General features: G+C 37.4%; 1 protein-coding gene across 5 annotated transcripts in view; it reads right to left on the bottom strand.

Annotated features, from left to right (window-relative positions):
- kmt2cb (lysine (K)-specific methyltransferase 2Cb) overlaps positions 1 to 27300 on the bottom strand; it is a 142592-nt gene that overhangs the window by 75390 nt on the left and 39902 nt on the right. For all 5 annotated transcript variants that reach the window (XR_013816627.1, XM_079818573.1, XM_079818575.1 and 2 more), the window contains exons 5-9: positions 24576 to 24761; positions 16570 to 16667; positions 15930 to 16039; positions 6015 to 6177; positions 4191 to 4362 (exon numbers count right to left, since the gene is read on the bottom strand). Coding sequence is in view for 4 of the 5 variants with exons in the window: in XM_079818573.1 (XP_079674699.1) it covers positions 4191 to 4362; positions 6015 to 6177; positions 15930 to 16039; positions 16570 to 16667; positions 24576 to 24761 (729 nt within the window). In the remaining variant the exon portion in view is untranslated. The remainder of the gene's footprint in view (positions 1 to 4190; positions 4363 to 6014; positions 6178 to 15929; positions 16040 to 16569; positions 16668 to 24575; positions 24762 to 27300) is intronic.

Genomic DNA, 27300 nt, shown 5'->3' with positions numbered 1-27300 from the left:
CTATCTGTTCTAAAATGTGCATACAGTCATGAGTTTCTGCTCAACATCGGCCTCACGCACGCCGAGGCTCGGGCTGCACTGACCGGCCTTCAACATCCCCGACCCCCAGTACTGCATCTGGCCCACAGCGGAGGCACCAAACGCGGCGTGAGATTAAGCAGAAGGGGGGTAAGCGTGAGGGTATCCGCCCCACAATAAACTGGATTACATTCGATTACTGCTGTTGTGTCTTTGTTTGCGCTGTGTACTCAACGCGCGTCACTGACGCTTTTATTTTATTTAAAAAACAATGCTATTATCAACACTTACTTTTAACTCGTTCATCTCGACAGCTGTAATGGTACTTTGCATGTGTTACAAAGTTGGTAATAATGATGAAGACGGGTCGGCGTGACTGGGACTCGTGTTTATTCAGAACTCTCAGATACAAACACAATAAACTCGCGCTGACTGACAGCGCTCTCATAACTCAGTAGTTACTATAAATAACTTTGTTAGCAATCGCTGAGCTCAGTCTCTGGTACATTAGTGATGTCCGGTTCGCGAACGATCTTTCTTTTGAACCGGTTCTTTTTAGTGAACCGAATCAGTTCACCAAATAGGACTGAATCGTTCGAAACGGTTCGCGTCTCCAGTCAGCGCTGATCCATAATTTACTAAAGTTACTAACTTTCTGACATGAGTGACAGTCCCTCCGACTAGAAATAGACTAATAACCTGAAGTATATGCTGTAACTACAACAGTTCAGACATGCTGAGAACTGATGTGAAGTGAACTCAGGTCCATCCGTCTCTCTGGCAGCAGCTCGTGCCTGCTCGTGCCTCGTAGACCAAGTTAAACCACGCCCCCTCCGCTCATTTAAAATGCAAAGATGTCAGCCAATCACAACAGTGGGCGTTTTTACTGAAGTCTCACAGCAGACACGCCTCTTGAAACAGGGCATTCAGCCACAGGGCAAACATCAGTATTGAAAAAATGCCTTTTATTTCTAAATTATGACATTTTATGATGTAAAAGTCATACTAACAATATAAGTACACCTCAGGAAACATTATAAAATAATAGAAAAATGCCATGCCATGGGACCTTTAAATGAATGCATCTCCATGACTGCATCTAAATGAATCCAGACACATTTGAAAACACATATTTGGGCCTTCTATCCACACTGGCAAGCTTTTTTTAATTATTTCCCTGCCATTGACGAAATTTTCCGGCTTTATGTGTTTTCACTGTTTTACGGTAGAGGGCGCTATTATGCATCTTCTGAAAGAGTACTAAATCTCCTGATCAAACCACAGGCTAAGAAAAAGAAGAAACAAGCAATATATGTAGAATAATACAATAATCTATATTAAACAGCATATAAATCAAAACTGCCTAACGTTACCAAATGAAATGATGAGGTATAGGACTGTGATGCATAAGGGGTGTTGATGGACTCGATCTGCTCCATCTGTTTTTATCATTTATCAAAGTTTTTGACAAAAATTCTCAGCTTTTTGCTCAAAATGTTGCTTTTTTTATGAAAGAAAACGCATGAAGCTAGAATAAATAATAGTTTTGTTTAAAAGCAGAGGATGTGTTCTTTCTTTTGATATATTGCATGTTCAGATATTCATACAACAAAATATTCTAGGGGCTATGAAATTTTTGTGAAAATGATAAAAATTGTTGAGGCTGGCTGGCAACTTTTTTCAAAAATGCTGGCAGGAAAAGAGTTAAAGACTCTCTCCCAAGTGGATACATTTGAAAACGCAATTTTCGCATTGTAATGTGGACTTTGAAAATGCAGGTATTCAAAAACGATGACACACGTTTAGTCATGTGACACATGGATATCTATGGTTATACTATGGTGCTTTTCACTATACTATTAATATTGCATATTTTTCAAATTTAAATTTTTGTATTTAAACTATGGTAAATACTGGTAAAATTTACCAACAATCACATAAAAAAAAACTTTATGGCATAGCTACTAGGGATGCAACAATACAGTTAGTCCACGGTTCAATACATACCTCGGTTTTTAACCTCGGTTTTCGGTTCTGATGGCTTGTCACATCAGTTTTTTTGTTATTCTATTCTTAGGCGACAGGAACAGCAAAAGGTTAAGGAGAAAAAAGTATATTTTTTATTACAATACTCTTTCTTTACTTTACTTAAAAGAATTGAAAAACCTTACTTAGACTTAACTTTACTAAAAAAAAAAAACCTTGTACACATTCCTAGTGTATTGTATAATATAAAATAAATGTATATAAAGATTTACACTGGCAGCTCAGAGCTGTACAGCAGTATTTAAGTATGAAATTTAATGAATAAATGTAAAAATAAAACTACATAGACTTCACTATAAAATATACATTGATTCTTATTAAAGCTACGGTATTAAAGTCCTTCAGTCAAGAGCAGTGAGTGATTTTCTCTTTGTCTTTTGTTGTTGTATTAACATTAAAGGGATAGTTCACTCAAAAATGAAAATTCTGTCATCGAGAAATGAATACAGGTTTGGAACAACATTAGAGTGAGTAAATAATGACATCATTTTACAGGTGAACTGTCCCTTTAAGGACAGCGTGTTTACTACTGCGCTGCTGTCATTTTAAGACCTGCGTGCATCTAATATACAGACACGCCGATTTTACTTTCACTTTAGACATAACTGACTGTGTTTATGTTAACCTTGTGTGTATTTGACAGTATTAGCGCAGTAAGACTACTTAGTCCAGTAATCACGTGTTTGAAAGGCGTTTAGTGCGCGCGCTCGGAGAAGCGCATGTTAAAACAGAGCATATGCACGCGAATGAGCCGGCAAGGCTTTAAAACACATGCAAATAATGAACTTCCGTGATTGTGAATAACTAGTGTTCTGGGAGTATAACCCTACCACTAATGTGTGATGTGAATGTATGTCGCGTTGTTCAGTATATTGGGATGGAGGCAAATGATAGAATTTGTAGAAAAATAATTAATTAAATACAAAACCGAAGCGCGTATTGAACCATGAATGCCGTACCGAACGGTTCAATATTATATTGAGAATTGTGGCATCCCTAATAGCTACCATAAAATTAACCTGAAGTTCTCACTAGATTTCACTATACTGATTTCTCACCTTTTTATGTACAGTGGCAGATGCTGGCATGTCAGAAAACACAGGTGTTTGATCAGCATTACCTATCTTATCCAGGGGGTATATGAATGTTTTTTTTCTTAGGCCGATCACATAGCGCTGAAAAGACAGCAGTTTCTCCCTGAAGTCAGAGTGCAAGCGCTAAACCATTCTGCCACATCAAAGTGGCCGTTTTGAGAATATTGACAGGCAAGTACGTCAGTACTTTACGTAGCCGAAAAAAGAACTCATGGGCCTCGTTGGTGGGTAAGTTCAGCCCGTCATTTCTTTTTCGGCTACATACTGACACACTTGCCTGCCAGTTTCTTCGAAGCGGGCTATTTTAGGACAGCAGTAAGCTTATCTTTGACGGTTAGTATTTTTAGGAAAGTATAAATCCCCAATTATAAGACAACTCCAATTGTTCAGATGTATTTCCAAGAAAAAAACATTGTCTTATATTCAGAACAACACGGTAAATTCCTGCAAAGATGACTGACTAATTAACTCGAAATTGTTATCCTACTTCAAAACACAAGGACAATTGCGTTTTCAACCATACATTGAATGGCGATTGAGTGTGATCTGGACGTACCAGTAAGTGGTGGGATACTTGCATGTAAAATGGTTGTGCCAGAAAAATAGCATGAGAACTTTATTACATCTGGTCTCTCTGTATCATCTCAGTGAGCTTTTAATACATTTTACACATATACGGTAAGATGATTTAAGCATTTTCCAACGTGGATAAGAAGCTTTTGGAAAAGACTGAAAACGCTAGTGTGGACGCTAGTGTTGAAATGAAAACGCCGTTTTCAGATGTATCCAGATTAATGTAGACATAGCCTATAATTGAATGTGTCTTATTAGGGACTATAAATTAAGAAGATCATATAAGACAATGAGAGAAGGGGTCTGTTTATTCCACTGAAAAGCAAAATACTGCAACTTCAAAGCATGTATGAACAAATAAAGATGAGCTATCGAGGAGCACTCTACAGGGATGAGTAACGGCGCAGGTACGCCATACAGACTGGGGTGAAAAAAAGGCAAAGCTTGGCTGCAACTCACTTGCATGTCTGACAGACTTTACACTCAGGGCACTGCCAGCCTGCCCTCTTCAGAGGAGTGACGCTGATGTCCAGACACATGCCGTGGTAGTGCAACCCACAGCTGGTGCAAAAAAGCTGGTCCAGGAGATCCCCGGGGCTGTCGCACAATATACAGTTCGCCTCATCTTCATCTGAGAGAGACAGAGAAAAAAAAGAACAACAAACATGAGTCCTATTTACCATCTAAATCCAAGCTTTTAGCCAAAATGTGCACTACGGGTGCACATTATGCTCACTTTACCTTATTTAATCCAATTTCCAATCACTTGCACAACAAAATTTAATATTTAATTATATTACAGATCCAATTAAATATCCAATATTGACCGATACCATTAATAAAAACAATGTAATATTGGCCAATAACCAATATGGTATAGTGCATCCCTATTTTTTATGTTTTATTTTTATGTTGTCTGGTCTCCAGTGATATCCTCTAAGATTTTCAAAACAACAAAAACATCTAGAATATTCAGGCTAAGACAAATTAATTTCTTTGGCCAAGAAAAAGCTAAATTAACTTGGTATCAAATTAAACGTGGCCTGTCATACACTGGAAAACAAAAGGGTTTTTTTTCTTTCTTGAAAGAAATCAATACTTTCGTTCAGCAAGGACGAATTAAATTGATCAAAAGTGATGATAAAGACTTTTATAATGTCACAAAAGGCATTTCCAAAATCCTGTTCTTTTGAACTTTATATTTAACAGAGAATCTTGAGAAAAAATGTATCACTGTTTCCACAAAAACATTAAACAACTGTTTTAAACCCTGATAATAAAAATAAATATTTCTTGAGCATCAAATCATATTGTCTTGACCTGGTCATAACGGAGTGTGAGGGTGACGTTAGGATAGAATATGCCAATGCTACGTTTACATTACGCCTCAAACAATCTTCAAATAACCCCATTTAAATATTTCAGGACTCAACGCTAAGGATCTTTTCTACTGAGCCAGTTCAGATTATTACCTGCAGAGCTAAAATGCACAAAAAAAGTTGTTTTGACCTTGAAAACAGTGCTTTAAAAATAATAACGACTTATCATATTGATATCATGTTGAAATAACTACTTATTATGTCGAAATAATGAGATATGTTGAAATAAGATACTATGTTGAAATAAGATATTATGTTGAAATAACGACTTAATATCTAAGAAAACAAGGTAAATATACAGAAACTGAATAATTTCTTTAATAATTTCAGTATCTGTGCTCACTGCATAAATTATAAATTGAATATAGATTAATCCTTTTTAAAGCTACAAAAGTTATTCAGTCAAGAGCAGTGAGTGATTTTCTCTTTGTCTTTTGTTCTTTTATTAACATTAATGACAGACAGCAGCAGGTTTATTAGCCTGCTGTCACTTTAAGATCTGAAGCACATGATGTGGATCTGACTTTTTACGTTCATTTAACACTTTTTAACCAATTTAAAACTGTACTCGACAAAACAGGAATTTTGACAATTTTGTCTTTTTGTCTGTTCAAGCACAAAAGGGAACTCAATGTGGCGATGAACGAAAAAAATGGATGCTGTGTTAATTGCATAAAAAATTTTTAACGTGTTAAACTGAAAAAAGAAGTATGCGTTAATTTTGACAACCCTGGGAAAAATAAAACATACCAACCCCAGATTTTTGAACGGTAGTGTATGTTAATGAGTTCTGGTTTCTGATGTTAGAAAATGTTACAACATTTTTATATTACATTTTATATTACATCAAGGTGTTGCTTTACAAGAGTGCATAAATATTAATAATAATAAAGACAGTTCTCACATTTGCTGACGGCCAGCTCAGTGTGCTCTGTGCACAGGACAGAGCGCCTCCTGAAGTCCTGAAAGGTGCCGGCGGCCCCCACGCAGGGGTAATGGTACGAGCGATCACACCCCTCCTCACAGCACTTGATGGATGCTCCAAGGCGCTTACAATATGCACAATGCTATAAAAGATGAGACATAATAGATAAGACACTGACAATGCAGAGCAGACTCCAGTTTTGATGCAAAAAATGTCAGTCTATAGTCCTTAATTGAAACCTTACATGCATTAACTGCTCATCACAATCAACATTCAAGCATACATTTCTGGCAACTAATATTAAACCAAACAAATCTATACAATGAGACATGAAAGCTGACAGTGTAATGCCTGTGGTCAGACTAACAGCTAGGGAGAGCTGTGACAAACCACAATGATGACAGACTGACTGATGTGTAATTATCCCATTATGCCTGTAATCTCCCACAGACCACAGAGGAGAGGGCCAATTCACTAAACCGTTGCAAAACTATTGTGTGCAGTATCTCAGTGGCATGTGTATTGAAATTAAGTCACTGTCATCTAGATGTGCAGTAAGTCAACGTCAAGTGCCCTGCATTTTAAAGAGCTGATTTATTGTCTGAATGAGAGTGGTGCAGTGATGCTATACAGTCAGGGTAAAGTACAGCAGATTGCAGTAGTCTGCTGTACGGCTGTCACTCTTGTTTGATTTTTGAGACACAAAGTGTTCATTGAATCGTTTGTAAAATCGATTTTCCATGTCTAAAGACGTTTCCATTTTCAACGCCAAATATAGGCCAATCCACGGACAACTAACAGGCGCTTAGACGCACAAGTCAGCAATATTTCTGAAGATTTATTGGCGTGAAGTTTCGTGCACAATGACAAACAGGAGTGCAACATTCTCGAAAAACAATAAGCAGAGTGGACTGCCATGACATCAATGAAAAGCATTACTGCAGGCTTCAACATGGCTGTGTTTACAATTAGAAATGTCAAACAAATTTTGCCTAAGTAGGCGATTGTAGCCCATGAAAAGAGGTTGAAAATGTATTTTAATTCACTGAAGGACTAGCTTACATTGAGCATGAAGTTCGTGTAGGATAAACATGCAGGGCCACTGCATTCTCCAAATCAGACAGTGGACTAGAAACATCTGTCTCAGTCTACAACAGGGCGGCATTTATGATTTAGGCTATTCAAAAATCTCCAAAATTATTTAACGTTATGATTCAATCCATTATATTCAAAATATCAAAAATGAAACTTTAAATGGACTAATTTAAACTTACTTGAGAGCAGGCCATGTGTTTTTTTAATTGAACGTAACCGACACTTAGGCTAGGCAGGCGTATAATAAAACGTGCAAATAAGGGCTAGGCCTATTACAAATTATTGGACAGGAAAACAAGTCGATCAACATTTTCGGGGTCCAGAGCAGAGCGTTTTTTTTATTCACTCTATGTCCAGCTGTTGAGAAGACGCGCTCCGACCACACTGATGTCCCAGGCACACTCAGGTACTTCATTGCCAGCTGCGCAAGGTGGGGGTATTTTAGCTTTCCCAACGCCTACTGCACTTTCGGAATTCTTTATTGTCTTTTTCTGCTTGTTTGTGAGTTTTGTTACATCTATCTTTTTTATTTGTTGAATTCGTTTAGAATTAACAGTGTACATATTTGGTTAAAATCGATTCCCTATTTTTGTTTTCGAAACTTGTGTTGGTTGGTCCGATCGATTGTGCAATCGATTTTCAAATGTAAAGTGACAGCCCTAGTCTGCTGTATCCTCTAAAGAAATGTGCTCAGAACCAGCCTGAAAGACTGTTGCAATTAGCTTAAAACTTAAAATTTTGCGCTAGAAAACCTTGACTTGCTGAGATAACTCAAATATCCAAGTTGTCACTCAATACAGTCACATTTCAAGTTGACTAAACTTAAAAAATAAGACAGCATGAAGCATTTTTATTTTTTAAAGCAAATTGCGTTAAAGAGTGTGGGTTCTTTTGAGGGGCTTTACTGGTTTTCCATAATTCCATTATTGAAGAGGAAGTGAAACAATGTAGTCAGCATGTGAAAATAAATCAGCCATTAGTTTTTTTTGTCCATATTCTCACCATGCTCTTATCATACTTAAACTTGTATCATACTTCTAAGCTCAATATGAGGTTTAGTAATGATGACATAATTTTCATTTTGGGTCAACTATCATATTTATCACCACAAACAAGTTCTCATCATTTTTATATTCTCTCCATACTTTTCACCATACTTGTCAAACTCTCATTAATATAATACAGAATATCATGATATTATAACTGTAAAATAAAAAATATTTCAAAATAAGCTTTCTCAAGCTTTTATTTTGGTGGAAAACTACAAATCTGTGAAATGCTGTAATCATATGTCCACAAAAAAAGAAGAAGAAAAAAAGTTATGCAACTGTAAAAATAAAACATAACTGGTACATGCTGCATTCCCAAATGCTCTTTAAAGTTACCATGAAAACAAAATTGACAGTTCTTTTTTTAATGGAATATAGCCATATTTATTATAAACAATTGATCTGTGCATGTCATTATATATTTTTGGAAAATTAATGTGCCCTTGTAATCTTTAATCAAAATAACGTGTTTACTAGTGCGAGGGCGGGACAACCTGTCACTCACATGACATCACAGCAATAGCCAACCACAACCATCCAATCAATTCCCCATGGACAAAATCAAGTCCCGCTCTTTATTTTTCTAGTTCAAGAAGCTGTTTCACCATATATGTCAAAATATGGAAGAAAAGACTATCACAACTTCATCTCACTTTAAGCTCACAGTACATGCAGATATGGAGTTCACAGCGTTTACTGTTCACAAAGCCATTCTGAGACCCTGAAAACACAGGATCATGATGAGCTGCTCGTATTTAAGAACACAATGCCACACTTCACTCTGAAACGTGCAGCGCAATGGACTATAAATCACTCTTTACAAATGTTAGGTTCCAATTTGCATAAACTATAACTGTAACCCACAACAATCATGTTGGAAATGTCCTTTGGTTTGTGTCCATAAAACAATACATTTAATTAGTAAAATCTAAAAATCATTAATTATTATAAAATATTATTATTATTATTATGTTTTTTGGTAATTGAGAAAGATGAAATAAAATAAAATTTTGACAAAAATTTGAAATGTTGCCATGGCAACTTAAGTAAAATATAATAAGGTGAATAAATAAATAAAAGACAATAAATTAAGGTGATTATTTTAATAATATGCACACATTACGGTTTGTCAACTTGATGTTAAAGTGATGAAAAGTGAGTGCGTGACAGCGCAGCTGGTTTTGGTGTATCTATACTGCGGAAAATGCGTATTGAAAGTTTTGAATATTCAAAATCGATACGTATTGAAATTTTTTTTCACCACATCTACCCTTATTACATGCCTGCAGGACTCGACAACCACTGGCAAAAACTAGCAGCTGGAGCATGCAAAACTTCATACAACACAAGAATTGTGAAATAATAACGGCTGTTTACAAAAACAACTGTCACTGTGGCCTCGCTGCAAATGACATAATCTTTCAAACCTGTACTATGAGATAAATAAATATTCAGGAAGAGCAAAAGAGTGTAATTCCTTAGAGGTCACACATCTCAGCTCTACAGTGGCATTTCATTAACTCATGCCGACATTGCAGGTTGTTTCATGGGCCAGGTGATCTAAGTGTACTCTTCCCAAATGTTAGGTTCCAATTTGCATAAACTAAAACTGTAACCCATACCACCTTCCTAAAAACACTTACATATTTCCCTCTGTAAACTAGTACTTGCAGGCCAAAGTTCCTTTTTTCTATTCGGATCGATATATTCTGCATCTCCGTCCATCGTCCTGCTTAATGAGCTGCTCAGAAACCGGCTGTACGCTAAAAGTCAACCAACACTGCGAGATGAGTCCAGACTTGACATGCCCTCAGCCCTCATGTTTACAGCTGCTCTCCACGTCTTGTTAACTGCGCATTTTGTTTCACACCTCAAGTTGTTCGGTAACTACAGAAAATGGATTTTGATAAGGCATGGCTTCATATGGAGCGGTGCACGATTTATGCACATCCATCTGGGGGATTCCACTCAGAAAAATTTAATCTGATGAGCCACCTAAACGAACGTTCAAATCACACACGTAATAATTGAGCTCTCAACTGGCATTTACCATTAAATGCAGCGTTGCTGTTAATTCACAAGATCAAATGGCATGGCGCCATTAAGGAATGTGATTCAAGGGGGTTGCTGCATGGGGGGTGTTAAGTGATGAAGCTGATGACGCCGCAGCCCCTTCTGAGTGCTGTGACCTTTTCTATTTCACAGCTGATCAGCAACGACCTTTAGCAGCCAGTTAGATCCCTCCTCCAGCTCTAGACTTTCACAGAAACGCAGCAGCATGGCCATAAGAGTCAGCAGGTATATGATGACCCCCAGAACCCTAACAGGTGTCATTAGAGTGACATTAAACAAGAGCAAGATATAAACTAAAAATAAGGGCTGGGCAGAAATAATGTGGAAATGTAGACGGTAGAATGCAGAGAGAGGTAGAAATAGTCAACTCTGCAAACTGTCGGATCATATTGGACCTGTAATCTTATTCTTTGGTTTGTGAACATAAAATAATACATTTAATTAGTAAAATATGAAATTAACTTGATTATCAATAGTATTATCAAACTAGATTATCAATCATTTCCACAAAAATCATTAATTATTAAAAAATATTATTTACTAAAACATTTTTTTTTTAAATCACATGAATAACTTAAATTAGAAATGTTGCCATGACAACTTAAGTAAAATAAATAAAAAATATATAAATAAAATAAGTTGAAATACTAGAATCACTAAAAATGAAATAAAAATAAGTTAAAGCTACATAAAAATATATAAAAATAATAAAAAGCAAAAAATTACATATATAAACTGCTGTTTTATGCACTTATATTAATATTGTGGCAGAAAATAAGCCAATAATTATTTGCATGTTATTGCCAATAACCAATAAATGGCTGAAAAATCCTGCACTGTTTTATCTTAATGAATTTAAGTCACTAGATTTAAATTGAATTTCAGTTTTTTCAATAACTAAAGTTTACATTTAATAGTGTTTAATAGTCCCCCTTTTGCTGCCAAAACAGCCCTGTCCCGTCAAGGCATGGACTCCACTAGACCCCTGATGGTGTGTTGTGGTATCTGGCATCAAGATGTTAGCAGCAGATCCTTTAAGTCCTGTAAGTTGCAAGGTGGGGCCAATATGGATCTGACTTGTTCAGCACATCCCACAGATGCTCGATTGGATTGAGATCTGGGGAATTTGGAGGCCAAGTCAACCCCTCAAACTCATTATTGTGCTCCTCAAACCATTCCTGAACCATTTTTGCTTTGTGGCAGGGCGCATTATCCTGCTGAAAGAGGCCACAGCCACGAGGGAATACCGTTTCCATGAAAGGGTGTACATGGTCTGAAACAATGCTTAGGTAGGTGGTAGGTGTCAAAGTTACATCCACATGGATGGCAGGACCCAAGGTTTCCTAGCAGAATCTTGCCCAAAGCATCACTGCCTCCGCCGGCTTGCCTTCTTCCCATAGTGCATCCTGGTGCCATGTGTTCCCCAGGTAAGCAACGCAAACCACCCAGCCATCCATGTGATGTAAAAGAAAATGTGATTCATCAGACCAGGCAACCTTCTTCCATTGCTCCGTGGTCCAGATCTGACCCCACTGTTGGCGCTTTTGACGGTGGACAGGGGTCAGCATGGGCACCCTGACTGGTCTGCGGCTATGCAGCCCCATACACAACAAACCGCGATGCACTGTGTATTCTGACACATTTCTATCAGAACCAGCATTAACTTCTTGAGCAATTTGAGCTATAGTAGCTTTTCTGTTTGATCGGACCAAATGGGCCAGCCTTCGCTCCCCACGTGAATCAATGAGCCTTGGCTGCCCATCACCCTGTCGCCGATTAACCACGGTTCCTTCCTTGGACCACTTTTAATAGATACTGACCACTGCAGACCAGGAAGAGCTGCAGATTTGGAAATGATCTGACCCAGTCGTCTAGCCATAACAATTTGGCCCTTGTCAAACTCGCTCAAAACCTTACGCGTGCCCATTTTTCCTGCTTCTAACACATCAACTTTGAGGACAAAATGTTCACTTGCTGCCAAATAAATCCCACCCACTAACAGGTTATGAAGAGATAATCAGTGTTATTCACTTAACCATCATGTCATAATGTTATGCCTGATCGGTGTGTATACATATATATTAGGGGTGTAACGGTACACATATTCGTACCGAACCGTTTCGGTACAGGACTCGTGTACTCGGTACTGTGCACGTGTGTACCGAACGGTACAAATGCAATCTTTAACAGTTAACAGTAGGCTTCTTTTACACGTGGAACACACTTCAATCCGAGTTCCCACATGAACATTAAGTATTCAGTCCATTTTATCAGGAAATTCAAACAATAAATGCTGTTTTGATGCTCTTTAATGTGATGTGACAGATCACTCTATAGGCGCGTCAGTGCAGCACGCGAGTGAACACGATCATCTCTTCAAAGAATAAACATAAAATCATCCGAACAGGCTCTCTGTCAGTCGGACCTGCAACGTTTTTCTTTCTCTGGTTGGTTGGTGTGTGGGTGTGGATGTGTGTGTTCACACTCACACACACACACACACACACACACACACACACACACGCATATGCACAGTCACACAAACCAAGTCCAACGACTTCAAAGGTAGCTTTCGCAAACTGGAAGTATAAGCGCTACTTTTCCCTCGTTGAGGTGAAAGGTAAGAATGTTTATGTAACGGGCGAAGAAAGAGTCTCTCCACGTCGGTGGCAAGTAATTCTAATCTAATGAAGCGCCTCACATCATCACATGCCGCCACAAAATTAGTGGCTAAAAACCCAGGTGATAACGTGAGCTCCACTACCAAAGGAGTAGTATAGTACTGATAATATTTACACAATATTTACACTATAGTAGGCCTACTGATAATATTTACAATAATGTATTGAATTTGATATGTGTCTCTCACATTGTCCCATAGAAACATTACAATAGTGTACATTACTGTACAATGTTTTATAATAATAATAATTTATTCTATTTAGTGTCCAATTCATTCATTTAACATATTTAATATTGGGGGCATCCAAGTTTTGAAAAAAAAAAAAAATTAACTCAGTAGTTACTTTCCCTGGTAATTAGTTACTTTTATAATGATGTAACTCAGTTACTAACTCAGTTACTATTTGTAAGAAGTAACTAGAAAATATAACTAATTACTTTTTTTAAGTTACGTGCCCAACACTGTTGAGGATACATTACAACTTACTGCTGAAACATATGTCGTGTTATTGCTCTATCAGTTTTTCAACGGCGGAAAGACGTCAATAAAACAGCTTGTAAACAATGTCATGTAGCATTATATTTACCTCAGGCAAGTGATTCAGTGTACACAGCTGGTTAGTTCACTAGAACAAACTCTTTCGCTAAATATATGCACTATATTAGCCTATAAATTCATTATATTCTACTTAACCTGTTAGTGATGTCTTGATTACTTAATGTATGTTTAAATAAATCTGTCATGAAAGACAGCCACTGTGTATAAATCAGGGCTCGACATTAAGCCTGTTCACATGCTTGTCCTTCGGACAAGTAAATCTGTCATTCACTTGTCCGAGTAAAAAATTAGCTTGTCCGGATTCTTTTTTTTTTCATAAATATAATCTATTCTGAAGCAATATTCTCACCAGTGTTCAATCAGCTTTGATATATTTAAATATGCATATTTGTGATATTTTTACCTTTTTAAAAAGGGCATTTTTCCATAATCTTATTAAATATAGGCTATGCTTCAGCTTTCATTTTATATTTTTACATTTGATCAATAAATTAAATTAGAATAAGACACTATAGGCAGTTACCAATCAAATTAAATTATTTACACTGAAAAATTACAACTGCATAAAATAATGTTATGAGATTACTTTTAAATATTTTTGAATATACAAATAAGAAATGTTGGAAAGATTAAACTAAACCACCAGTAGGTGGCAGCAGGTGACCGTCTTAATGAGTGAGTCATTGAGTAGACTCGTTCAAACAGCTGATTCATTCAAGAATTAGGCGGTCGTTTACGAATAGGTCATTGAATCTTTGATTCAACCGATTCATTCAAACACTGCATCATTCACTAACACGCTGTTGTTGTGAGATTCGTTACGTTTCTGTTGTGATCTTTGTTTGGAGCTATTTTCGCTGCTGAAATCGAACAAAAACAGTCCATATTGCATTTAAAATGTAAGTGACTCAATGTTAATTCATTGTTTATGGAACAGGTATATGAAATCAGCGTCATTTTCAGTCGTGATGGTATTAAGGAAAACAATACTCTTGTTTGTGTGATGTTGCTTAACTGTTTCATATGTTATAAATATAAAAAGTACACAATTTTAACCGTGTATGTTAACTGAGTTTCTTTGTATGAGCGCCGCTTATTTGTTTTTGACTTTCTCCTCGAGAGGCTGTGCGTTTATAGCCGACGTTTAACGCCTCGTGACAAAACAGTGGGTGCCAATTTGAGTGTGCACGCCGAAGCGCAAAACGGCAGGCGTAAAAGCTTCATTTTTTAAAAACCGCCTCGGTTCGTTTTTTTATTTTGACGCGGTGCGTTAAAAAGTGGCCGACCAATGAGATCAGCGTTTTTGTTCACGTGCCTGGAGCTGCTGAAGTGACAGTAAAACACGACTTGGTGGCGCTCAAGCACAAAACGGTCTTGCCGAGCACACATTGATACGATGAAGAAGTAGTAAGTAGACAAAGAAGAAGATGAGCTGCTAATGCTGCTTGCCAGTTAGCAAAAAGTGTGTGAATGGTTTTGAACATTGAGATAATATGTCTATGGTTTTGGCAAGCACGTAAATACTGTCTCTCTTCTTCTTCTGTGTGACAAGTGAGTGTCATAAGCGTAAAGTGGCGCAGCGCCACCTTGTGTACCGGGAGCGCCATCTATTGAATTTGCACGTTCACTCGGCGCATCTCCAGTGAAAATCGCTTGGATGTAAACACTCAAGACGCGCCGAAAACGTCACGAAAAACGCTGGCGATAAGCGCGCGCGATATTCATCCCGGTGTGTGTACAGGCCTTAAAAATAAATAGCAACTGAATTTATACTAATAGTATGTGCTCTGTTGTTAACCTTTAATATTATAGTAATGTGCAATTAAGGGCTCCCTATAGTTTACAGCATTATCTTTATCTTTATTATCTTTTAGTTATAATCAAATTAATTTAAGGACAGACACAATTTGTTCAGTAAACCACTTATATTTAGTTTTCTCTCCCCCGCTGTACCAAACTCGTACCGAACTGTGACTTCAAAACCGAGGTACGTACCGAACTGTCAGTTGTGCGTACCATTACACCCCTAATATATATATATATATATATATATATATATATATATATATATATATATATATATATATATATATATATACACACACACACTGCCAGATAATAGGAGCCAGCATCAAAAATATATTCTGGTGTCCAGCTTTGCTGGAAGACTCGAAATGGAATCAGGAAAGATAGCTGTCATAGATAAAATTAAAATACAGACACTTTGGTCAATTTGGACTATTATGGTCAATCAATAAAAGAAGGGGAAAAAACACCATTAAGAGAGAGCTGTGCATTTTAACCCTAATTTGCATAACCTTTCAAGTACTCCAGTGAGGTGATGTTATATTTGCATAAAGTTTGCAGTCATTATTTTATTCCTGAGTCCTTGCATGCTTCAGCCAAGATAAAAGTGAGCGAGTTATCCCAGCATACCTCTGTGCTCCCTGAGTGGATGGCTTTGTCCACGTTTAGCAGTGATTGATCCTCCGCTTGACACACTAAATTTGACCACAACGCGCAGCTTTGATGGGCCCAGCACTGACCTGCCAACACAAGAAAATTGGACAAGGAATTAGAATTTCATAATTTACTCATGGCTTTTCAATGTTATTATTTTCTTTCTTTTGTTAAACACAAAATGAGACATTCTGCCTAACCTCTCACTTTGTGTTTCACAGAAGAAAGAAAATCACTCAAGTTCGGAATGATCCTTTAAGCTTTCTGACCAACATAGTGAAGATATTTATTGGCAGAACATCAGTTCAGCTTCATTTTATTGGACTAACAATTTCTGGTCCTCACCTCAATTTCATGTGTCTGACTACACTGTAATTTTAGGTTGCTTTCTGATAAAAGCCTTCAGGCTGTGTTTTTTAGTTTCTTTAAATCATCCTCGGTTTTCAACAGCTTGATATGAGAGTGAAAACCTTGGTTTCTTTATAGAAACTACACTTTCTTCTATAAAATCTTTATTACTTAAAAGTAACACTCAAAATTACAGTCTAGGCAACATTGTTTCTATAGTTCACTTTTCTCTGAATGTGCCTTGGTGAAGTTTTTAACAAGTGCTTACCCGAATCCTCAAAGAGTGTTCGGACGTCAATGCCGTCTGGCAGGCCGACGTGGCGGAGCTCATCCCAGAATCTGCCTCCTGCTTCCTCTGCCCCGACACTGAAGACAGAGACAGAGTCATTAGAGGCGATCAGGTTTTAGTCTTGCAGCATTTTTTTTGGTGACTGATATTAAAGGTACACTATGTAACTTTTTTTGGTTCAACAAATTAACAAAATTGAAATAATCAATACATCATCAATCCTTCTTCCAAAATGTGTTTTGTCTTACCATGATTTACCATGGTAAGCCTATCATAAAGCCTTGTTTATACTTTCCCCAAATGGACGAGGCGTTTATACTTGACGCGCTCGCCGTTGTACTCAGAGTAATTGTTCTATAAACCATCAGGAAACAGCGGTGAGAAGAAGTAGAAGAATGTACACAGGTGACGATATTTATTTTAGTACACTTTACCAAAAAACACACTACAAAAGAATCGTGTAAAACTCAGTAAACCTTGATATTATTACTTGTGACATGAGAACAAAATGTATGTACACATGTATACAACTAAATTAACGATCTCTTAAATATTTCCTAATTTCACTAAACATTTTCATTTAGTTTCGTGCACATTTTTAAAATTAAACATCTTTATTTTCAATAAAAGGGCTTATTTATGCTTTTGTAGGCTCATTTTGTAAATATAAGCAACTAATTTGTACGTGCAAACTGGGTGCCGGTGTGATGAGACATCATGCTTGGCTAGATTCACCTAGAACTCGTGCATCTTTGGATGCGGAGCCACGCTGCACACCGTCACACGAAATGGGGTCTCGCGCACTACCGCCCACTCTGCGATGACGTTATTTTTGGCGCGTGCGCACCCTCGCGCTCGTGCGGACATGTCGAGTATAAACAAGGCTTAAGTGTTTACATTTTAGACCTGTTGGGATGGTTTTTGCGGGAAATTGCTTACATGTCACATGCCCGTTCATGTCTGTAAATAGAGAAAAGTTGCGCCGGCTACTTTGATGCATGTATGGTGTGGAAGTGGCATGATAGGTTAGTTGTGACAATCTCCAACCTACGAGAAATCACGCGTTTTAACAAGAGACTTGAAAAAAAACAAGAATCAACATTGGGCTCCAGACTAACATTTGAGAGCACTAGCACCAGTGCGACTAAATTGGTAGCGCTGGGGGTTGAGGGATTTTTAATCATAAAGGTAATTTAATCATAAAATTACTATTGTTTGCATCAATAAGTGCAGTAACTAATAATATTACATTTATTTCTTTGAAATGCACATTTGACAATTAATCACTGACCCTGAGTTGACGTTTATTAACAAGAGAAACATGTAAAAACCAAATTTTTATAGAGAAAACTTCTTTTTTTTGGTCATGACATAAAAAAAAGCATTAAACAGTGCAGGTATGTTGACCAAGATTTTGGACCAATGAGATTTCACTGTGGACGGGCTACCCAGAAAGATGCAACTAAAATAGAAAACAATCAGAATGTTCCATCGCTCGATGCATAGTCATAGCTGGTTGGGAAAAAGACTCATGTGCATTTTGTTTTGTTATGCCTTGTTGGGAAATGGTGTCGTGACAGAAGGAAGAGCAAATGAGGATGTGTCAAAATCATCAAACCAATGATGATTATCTATGTTAATGATCAAATATTATATCAAGGAGCAATACAAATAAACAATTTCTGTAATATAATGAATAATAGTGCAACCACACTGCCACAGAAAACGAGTAGCGGCATTTTCCAAAATATATTTACCTTTAAACGTGAAACATTTACAGAACCATTATTGGTCGGGCACCAGCTTTATTGGCAAAATATTCTATAATGTCACTCTGCCAAATATCAAATTAGATCACCTAAATGCATCTAATTCCAAATATTACCAAACAAACTGTCTCTGGCTGCTCTGCCTTAAAATGTATGCGACTAATGATGGAATAAGCAGAAGAAAACATTGAAAATGGGCATTTGCACCTCTACTTAGCTTTTATTAACACCTGCAAATTCTTAGGACACTGTACAGTGGCTGCATTTCCATTACCCTTCAAATTGTGAAAATTGCGAATTGAAAATACGCCCAATCAATTCCACAAAAACTCCATATCGCAAAAAAGTTTTTATGCTCGCATGAGGTGTTTTTAGGCAATTCGAAAAAGGAATATTTAGCAAAACTGCAATGGAAATAGTTTTTTTTCGCATTTAAAGGTCACCTGACATACAGTACGTAAAAGTCCATCATTCTTTAAAGATGACGCAGGTATGTTTGGACAGAAGATGACACAGTTTTTAATTAAACTCATAAAAGACAAAAGAATTACACAAATACTAGATTCTAAACAACAAAGAAATGCCGGATGAAATGGATAACACGTCTAAGTCTCCTTCGATTCGATAAAAATAATGGCTAGTGCAGTGGCTGGGATATACTGTATGTAAACCTACCAAAATCCGTTGCCATGAGTTTTGGAATGACTTATTGCGAGAGGAAATTACGTTTTAGTCACATGACATCGGTTAATGGAAACGCCGTCATTTCGCAATCGTTTTTTTATCGACATTTAAAAATATCACAAAAGTTTTGTGCAAATCTGTAATAGAAACGCAGCTAATGTTATGGAAATGAATTATTATATATAAGCCATATTTTGGTACAGTCTATTCAATAATTTACTCATCTACCACAACAATGTCTATAAATTCTACACATTTCTCTAATTATAATGACATATGATATTAACTGCAGTTGATTTGATATTAATTAATTAACATCATGTACTTAATTAAATTAAAATGTTTCACAGCCCTAATATCTATAGACCATATGTAGACTGAGATGAATGTACATGCTCTCTAACTGCTGGCCCTCTATCATGAACCACCGACACAAGGAGAGTGTTAATTTATTCTTGACATTCAGAGACTGGAGGGGTTTGACTCACAGCCATTTTAATTTAGGTATGGGGAGGGGGTTGTGTGGGATGGTGCTGATTGATTAACCACTTACATAGAAATGACTCATCGTAAACACATCATGGGACAAAAATGCATCCATCACAGATCGGCGCATCTCATTATACCCCTCCTCTTTCCACCTGCTGGGACGGGTGACATATACGAGGGGTCAACTGTGATTTCAAACGCAGTGCGCTGCCGACTGACATTCAATGTAATCCCATGACAATAGATATGGATGAACAAAATATAATTTCTGAGTGCCGTATTATTTTACCTAGTAGTGCTCATACTGTAAATACAAATGGGGTTTCATGCTATATTACATAACCTAACAAAGCAGTTAAATTATGTACACTAGGAAAAATCAATACCATGATCATGGAAACAACACAAACAAACAGGTTTACATAAATAACATATTTGATAACATATTTAGCAACCACGAAGTGGTGAAAATGTATAAAGAGCTTCATGTGGCCTGCTAAATTTTTTTCTTTGCACCACAGTGATATAAAACTGAAGTTGGGATGCACCAACTCTGGTCAAATGATGTTGTGGTTGATCTTTTAATTCAATTATATTTAGTTGTCTAAATAAATGTAAAATAATACACTAACACTAACAACAAAAAACATGTTTAACATCCTATGCTACAAGTCAACTTAGACATCACAATATTATAATGTACACTATAAAAAGTGGATATTCATTTTGAGATGACTAAAGATTACATTTAATAGTGGTATTGAATAATTTTTTTGTGATTTATGATAGTAACTTCGAGGGCCATTTCATACACCCGGCGCAATGCGTGGCGCAAGTGTTTTTTGCTAGCTTCAGCCCGACGCGGTTATCATTTTCATGTCCAGCTCCATGTTGTTTAAAGTGCCTCTATTATACTATTTTAAAGTTTCCTAATTTAGTTTGGGAGGTCTCCAACAACAGGTTTACATGCATCAATGGTCAAAAAACTGTAATTTTCTCATAATATACATTGCACATCACCACAATGTTCAATGATTCTCAAACGACTCGATGGATGAATCAGTCACTCTAAATCCCTCCTTTCCACGAGCCTTCTCTGCTCTGATTGGTCAGATGGCCCAGTCTGTTGTGATAGGTCTAACACGCATACAGGGCATATTTTTACAATCTAAACGGCCATTACCATACCACAGCTTTCATAAAGCTCAGCGATTGTACACACTGTAAAAACAGTAATGATGACATTGATTTTATATCAATCCCAGTGCGAGGCCAAATCGAAGATGAAACAGCGGAAGAACTAGTTATTCAACCCGAACCTTGAGCAGGACGTTTCTCAGTGATGCTACTCAGTTTGAGGTACATTATGAGATGTTTCAACTGTAATTCCTCACCATCAGCATTAACAAGTGTGCGTCCATCAACAAACCGTGTGTGTGAGAGTTTCGAATTTATTGCGGTGCACATGCGGGAACTGTATCAATAACAGCGCATACGTTAGCCCAGCACTAACGTGAATGACTGATGTAACATTAAAGTTTGCAAAACAAATGCAAACTTTGCTCCATCCTTTATCTTTACTCAAAGTAGTAAGAATGACAGACAATCTGCATAAATAGACACAGTTTTAGGTAATACTGCAGCCCACAGCTGATTTACAGTAGTATTTCAGTACAACAGTAATAATGTGAGTTAGCCGGTTAGCCAGATACCTACACAATATGAAACACAATAAACACATTGTAGAGTACAGTGTCTTCTCGACATGTCACTATCCAGTATCCGCTGCAGTGTTTGAGGGGGTTCAAGTTTTCCCTGGTGTCTGCGCGTGCAATAAGTAGACTGGCAATATGCGAATGTTTCGTCTGGACGTCACAACGAAACGGCTTGCCATTCGTTTGAAAAACGATTTGTTTAATTGACTCAGAGTCGACTCTTAACTTTATATACAGTGCACTTTCAGATTTAAAACTTTGCAGGATGTTTTCATTCACTTAGAACTATGTTACACACTACATGAAAAGTAATTTTCAAAAATCCTAATAGGGCACTTGCGCCCATCTTTTCGGTGTGTTGGTCTGAAAACGAGGTGTGTTCAGGCACATTGTTGGCGCGTTTCTATTTTGAGGCAACTAAAAACGACTGCGCCATAGACCATCAAAAACCTGGTCTAAAGTCAATAGCGCAGTATTTTTTGTGTTCTTTAAAGGGCGCGTTAGTAATATGCGTCTATAGGCAGGTGCACAACGCGCATACCCTCTGCTTATCACAAACACAGGGACATGCAGCACACAAACATTTTTAAATATTAAAAATGAAAGGATTCCTCTCTGGAGAAGCATTCAGTGAACTTCAGTCTTTCCGCTCACAAATTCCACCATGTAAATAGCAAATCCGCCATGGTGCAAGCATAACTGGCTTTTAAAGGGAATGGAAGATGAGACGCTGATTGGTTTATTGCACATTATGCCAAAAACAAACCCATGACTCAATAAGAGACTAGGTACAACCCTTTTAGACCATGCGCCTGGCACTCAGGATTCGGACACACCCTAAGTGCACCTGCGCCATGTGCTCAGATCGTTAAAACAAGGCCCTGAGTGTTAGATGACGGCAAAATGAATCTTAATATAAAAACAGGGTAAATGAACATGAACAACAAAATATTCCATTTGTTTTGAATTTTCTTTTGATTTTGAGATGAACAATTTATCATAAGGGATGATTAGGGATGTGCCGGAATAAAGTATTCGGATTCAGGCACATCCCTATTAATGATTATAATGTTTGCAATTTTTTTTTTTATTATATAAAAAATTGTCATACATGTAATATTAAATGGAAATTATTATTATTTTTTTTTTATGGGCTTCATTTAAAAAAAAAAAAAAAATCATGTTAACTTTAGCCATGCTGATGTAAATTAACCAAAAATTATCTTAAAATTGTGTTTTTCCACCATTCCGACTGGCTACACCACAGTCAGACCTGCTGCTTGATAGAGCGGCCCACAGATGACAAAGCTCAGCAGGGCTGGCTAACTGCCAACATCAGACTGGCAGCACATTACGTCACACGGGCCCCTGGGAGACGGCTGATTGGCTCCAAAGAGCCAAGACAAATTAGGCAGCTGTGCGCGAGAGCAGGGAGAGGGCCCTTTGTTGGACTGAGCGCATGCTGGGGCCGGCATCTCACATCTCGCTCTGTGACTCCCAATAGCTGCAGGGTAATGATCAGCTAGGGGAGAACGCTCTCGGAGCCACATATGAAAAGCAAATAGTCAAGCGCCATGTGCGTGTTTATACCTTTCTGAATGAAGCACAGGCCACAGGATTTAGATCCATCCGGCTAATGCCATATCATTGGGGTTTTATAAAGTCATTATGTCATTAAATGTAACTCAAGCATGGCAGGCGTTTGCTTGTTGATGAAACACACACAAAATACAAAATTATGTGCACAATGTAGAGGACAAATAAATTGTCATTCATGCCAATAATATATGCCAATAGAACACACAGAAGGGTCACGTGACACTAAAGACTGAAGTAATGGTTGATGAAAATTCACCTTTTCCATCATAAGAATACATTTTTAAATGTATTGCAATAGAAAACAATGTTCTTTTTTACATTTCCCAATAGTACTGGTTTTACTGTATTTTTTCATTAAATATACAATAGATAACAGTCAGCGGGTCAGTCATCACAAAATAAATAAATGGGCTAGCTCCAATTTCTAATTGAATAGTTGCACATGTCTGATACTAATTTAATAACATAAACATATATTGGGTGGAGGATTCTGAACATGGTTTGAGTTTCAGGGCTGAGAAAGAATATTATATGTAACATTTCTAACATTGTTCTATGTTACAGATAAATACTAAACCATAGTATTGAGCCTTTAAAACATAAATTAAGAGAACAAACAAAACAGAAAGGAGACCCGTCTTAACATTTTAATATCTTATAAATAATAAACTAGTGTTTTCAGAGTCAGCTGCAAAGATGAATTTGATGACGCAGAAAGTCATCTAAGTGCTGTACTAATTTAGGGTTATTTAGGTTAATGTTTCAAAAGATAAGCCACTTTTGAGGTTGATGAATAATAGGCGAACGTTTGGATTTCCTGACCGACATAATTACCACATGGACTAGCCCTGTTAATGATCTGTCCGTCACAGACTGTGTGACTTTGCCACTTCCTGTGGATTTTTTTTTCTGCGACCTACCGACTAATTAAAATTTGGCCCACTTCTCGTCGACTACCGTTTAGCTAACCTTAAAGGGTAACTAAAGGATCATGTGACACTGAAGATTGGAGTAATGGCTGCTAAAAATTCACCTTAGACATCACAGAAATAAATTACATTTTAAAATATATTAAAACAGAAAACAATGTTACATTTGTAAATTGAGACTTCTTTTAAAACATTTAATCTTACCAACCCTAAACATGTATACACCACTAATAGTAATAAAAACATATCATGGCTTTAGGAGACAATGAACCGCTACAATGTGCTTTAAATCAAAGTATGTGGGACAAATAAGCATTGCCATTTGCTGAGACGATGCAGAGGGTCACTTTAGGACAAATACTGTTTGCTTCACATGAGTCTGTCTCCAGGATATTAAGCAAAAACACACACATACTAAAGCAATGAGTGCAATTTTCAACTGGAATGATCCGTATTCAGTCTCTGCCTGAAATTTCATCCAGATGAGGGTGATTCAACCAGTGACGTCAGGTATCAGCGCCCTGCTGCCTGTAACAGGCCTACCGATCAGAACAGCCCTTACATACGCCGTCACAGAGTGCAAACCCACATACACACATGCTTTGGCTCGTGCCACACTTTCCTCTCTCTAACAATGGCCAATACCATCTGATCTATTTCACAGGGGCCGACCAAGATGAAAAAATAAGAGTTGGATTGTCGTGAGAGAAGCCCCATTTAGCTGAGCTCATTTAAACATTACACTACACATCACAGCTGATATCATACGACAGCCCCCTCGCCCCAGCCAATCAGCTTACCTCTCTGGGCCCCTGTGCCTCCCTGATTGGCTGGCAGCCCCACTCTTGTCGTCATGGTCATGGGCCTCTTCTGTCGAGGATTGTCGGAGTGGAGGGTCGTATCCGGGCGTGACCCTGAATGGCTTCAGATCCCCCTGGCCCAACAGGCTTCGACCACCACAGTAACAGAAGGCACAGAGCTGTTCGCTGTGAGGAGATGAGAGGAATGTGGTTAGCGAATCAAACAAGATGGCAAATGTTGCAGTTCTGAACATGTGCAACATAATGGGTTTAAAGGAATGTTTCGGTTTAATGGAGAACGTTCCTTTAACCCTCAAAGACACACTGTAGCAAAATTACAACACTTTGTTTAAAGCAATAAAATAATACCCATTTTTCACTAAATGTTTAACATATAAACTACATGTGTATAACAGCCGCTCAGACTTCGGCAGGAAAATAATAATCAGAATCAAGTATTCAGACAGACCATGGTATAAAGTGATTTTATAACAGCTGAAGGGCGTTCATGCACAATGCGGATGTGTTTTGAAGATAAATGGAAAAGCCTGTTACATGGTAACACATCAATGCACGATAAAATTCTGTTTATTATAAGTGCACACGGCATGCTATGTCGTCTGCCGCTTTAAATGCCAGAGCTCTTAATAGTCTGTTGGAAAAAAAAAATACTGTGAAACTGATTCCTACGATATCTACGATTCATCTGTGCTGTTATAATTAATTGTGGTGTGGACTCTAGTATTATGGGTTTAGAACAACATGAGTGTGAGTAAATTATGACAATTTTAATTTTTGTGTGAACTAGCACTGTAAATTAGGCCTGTTAACTCGTTAAATTCAAAATACTTAATGCGTTAAAATAATAACCCAAATAACGCAAATAAATTACTGAAGCACATGAAATTGTGTCATTCATTCCAGTGTGTGTTTAGTTTTAAAAAAACAAGCTCTCTCATATTCTGATTGATTAGTGCGAGCCTTCACGCATCGCGCTGTGTGAAATACAGACTGAACAGAAAGTCAAAACATCCCACCGCTGTATGGCCAGATGATAGACAAACTACGTTTCTTGACTGGAAAAAGCAAAACAGCATCTTGCTAGTAAAGTTTTGCAAGGAGGATTGCGGTGAAGCACAGGAGTCATACAATAATCGCGTGTGAGTCAGTTATATTGATGCACAAACAAACAGTGTATGTGCGCATCTATGCAATGATCACACGTTGTATTTATGCACAGACACGTTTCAGTACAATCACATGGTTTCCACACACTTTCAGGATGTTTTTATCTGCCATGTGTATGTTGCTGTGTTTAGGAATTCTGAATGGATCCGTCTACTATAGTATATGCAGTCAGGTCAAGGAGGTACGTTGGTTTAGGTTTTTTTTGGATCTTCATGTGGTCCTGTTTGGTATTGCAACTTGACTTATATATGTATATGTATACTATGAGCCCTCATGAAATTAAGGATAACATTACAGAATTACATTTTTATTGTAAATTAAGGTGTGTATAAACACACTCTTTACATCATACATGGGCAATATACGGCCCGGGGGCTGGATCCGGCCCGCATAGTGCTTCAATCCGGCCCCCGCGATGCGCTCGATGTGCTGGCAATTTGGATGAAAGTTGAATTTTTGTATTCAGGATTACAAATGAAATTGTTAAGCTTTTGATCGTTATGGTCACATATGGGATTTTTACTTCTGTGCCCCTGAGAGTACGGTCCCACATTGTATTTAGAATGTTCAGTGACGTCGCATGACTGCCGGATTCAAACTGTGCTTTTGCGCATTGGTTGGCGCTGAGCCAGAGACGGACGAGCTCAGCCTCAGTGCTGTCATATATCACAACTATGCAGTTTTTGTTCAACCTCATAATGTTTATTTTAGGTTTCAGACATTTCAATACACATAAGCACGAGTAAAACAATACCTTTAGAGTTTGTAAAATACACACTGATGTCTGTGGAAGCAGCAATAACAATCTATTCAAATATAATTTTTCCGAAGTGATATTATATCAGACAAACATAGTGGAAGTAACTATTAAGTCTACTCTATTCTTGTCACAGTTCACCGGCCACTTTCTTGCACGTATTTCGGGAGAAACTGATGACCCTGATTCTCTGGGAATAAAAGCGATGCATCTGTAATACAGTGTTATTGTGGGTGCGGTGTCACGTGACAAATATGACGCATCGCCATGGATACATTAAGGGGGAACAATCTAAAATAGGAACCGCCTTGAAAAAACTCACTGGTGACGCTGGCTTATCTTTTTATTAAGCTAGTTATCAGTGTGTATTGATCATTGATGGTATAAAGTTAAACAACATTGTTCAGTTTCTTGTTGCTATTTCTTATGCATGTCCTGTAGATGGTGATGATGATACAGCTAAATCAAATTTACATTTTGTGAGACGCATAGGACTATTCCATGTTGTTCTTTCTTTCAAGCAAACATACGTGTGATGAAGTTGATCTGCACTTAAATTGTGTTCTATTTTATAAAAGATTTAAACAACATATGATAAAAAAAGAAATTACAAAAAAAGGAATAATAACAAGTGAAATAAGCTGAATATGTTTTTCATTCAGTGATGAAGGTATCCCCAATTAAATTTGATAATTCCAAGCCAGATTGCCTGTAAAAAAAAAAAAAGTCTGTATGTTAATGTAACCTCCACACATACATTTGCAGTTTTGTTAATTGTTT

Source organism: Gobio gobio (assembly GCF_949357685.1).
Source record: "Gobio gobio genome assembly, chromosome: 6".
Lineage (NCBI taxonomy): Eukaryota > Metazoa > Chordata > Actinopteri > Cypriniformes > Gobionidae > Gobio > Gobio gobio.
This window is presented reverse-complemented; position numbering and strand designations above follow the sequence as displayed.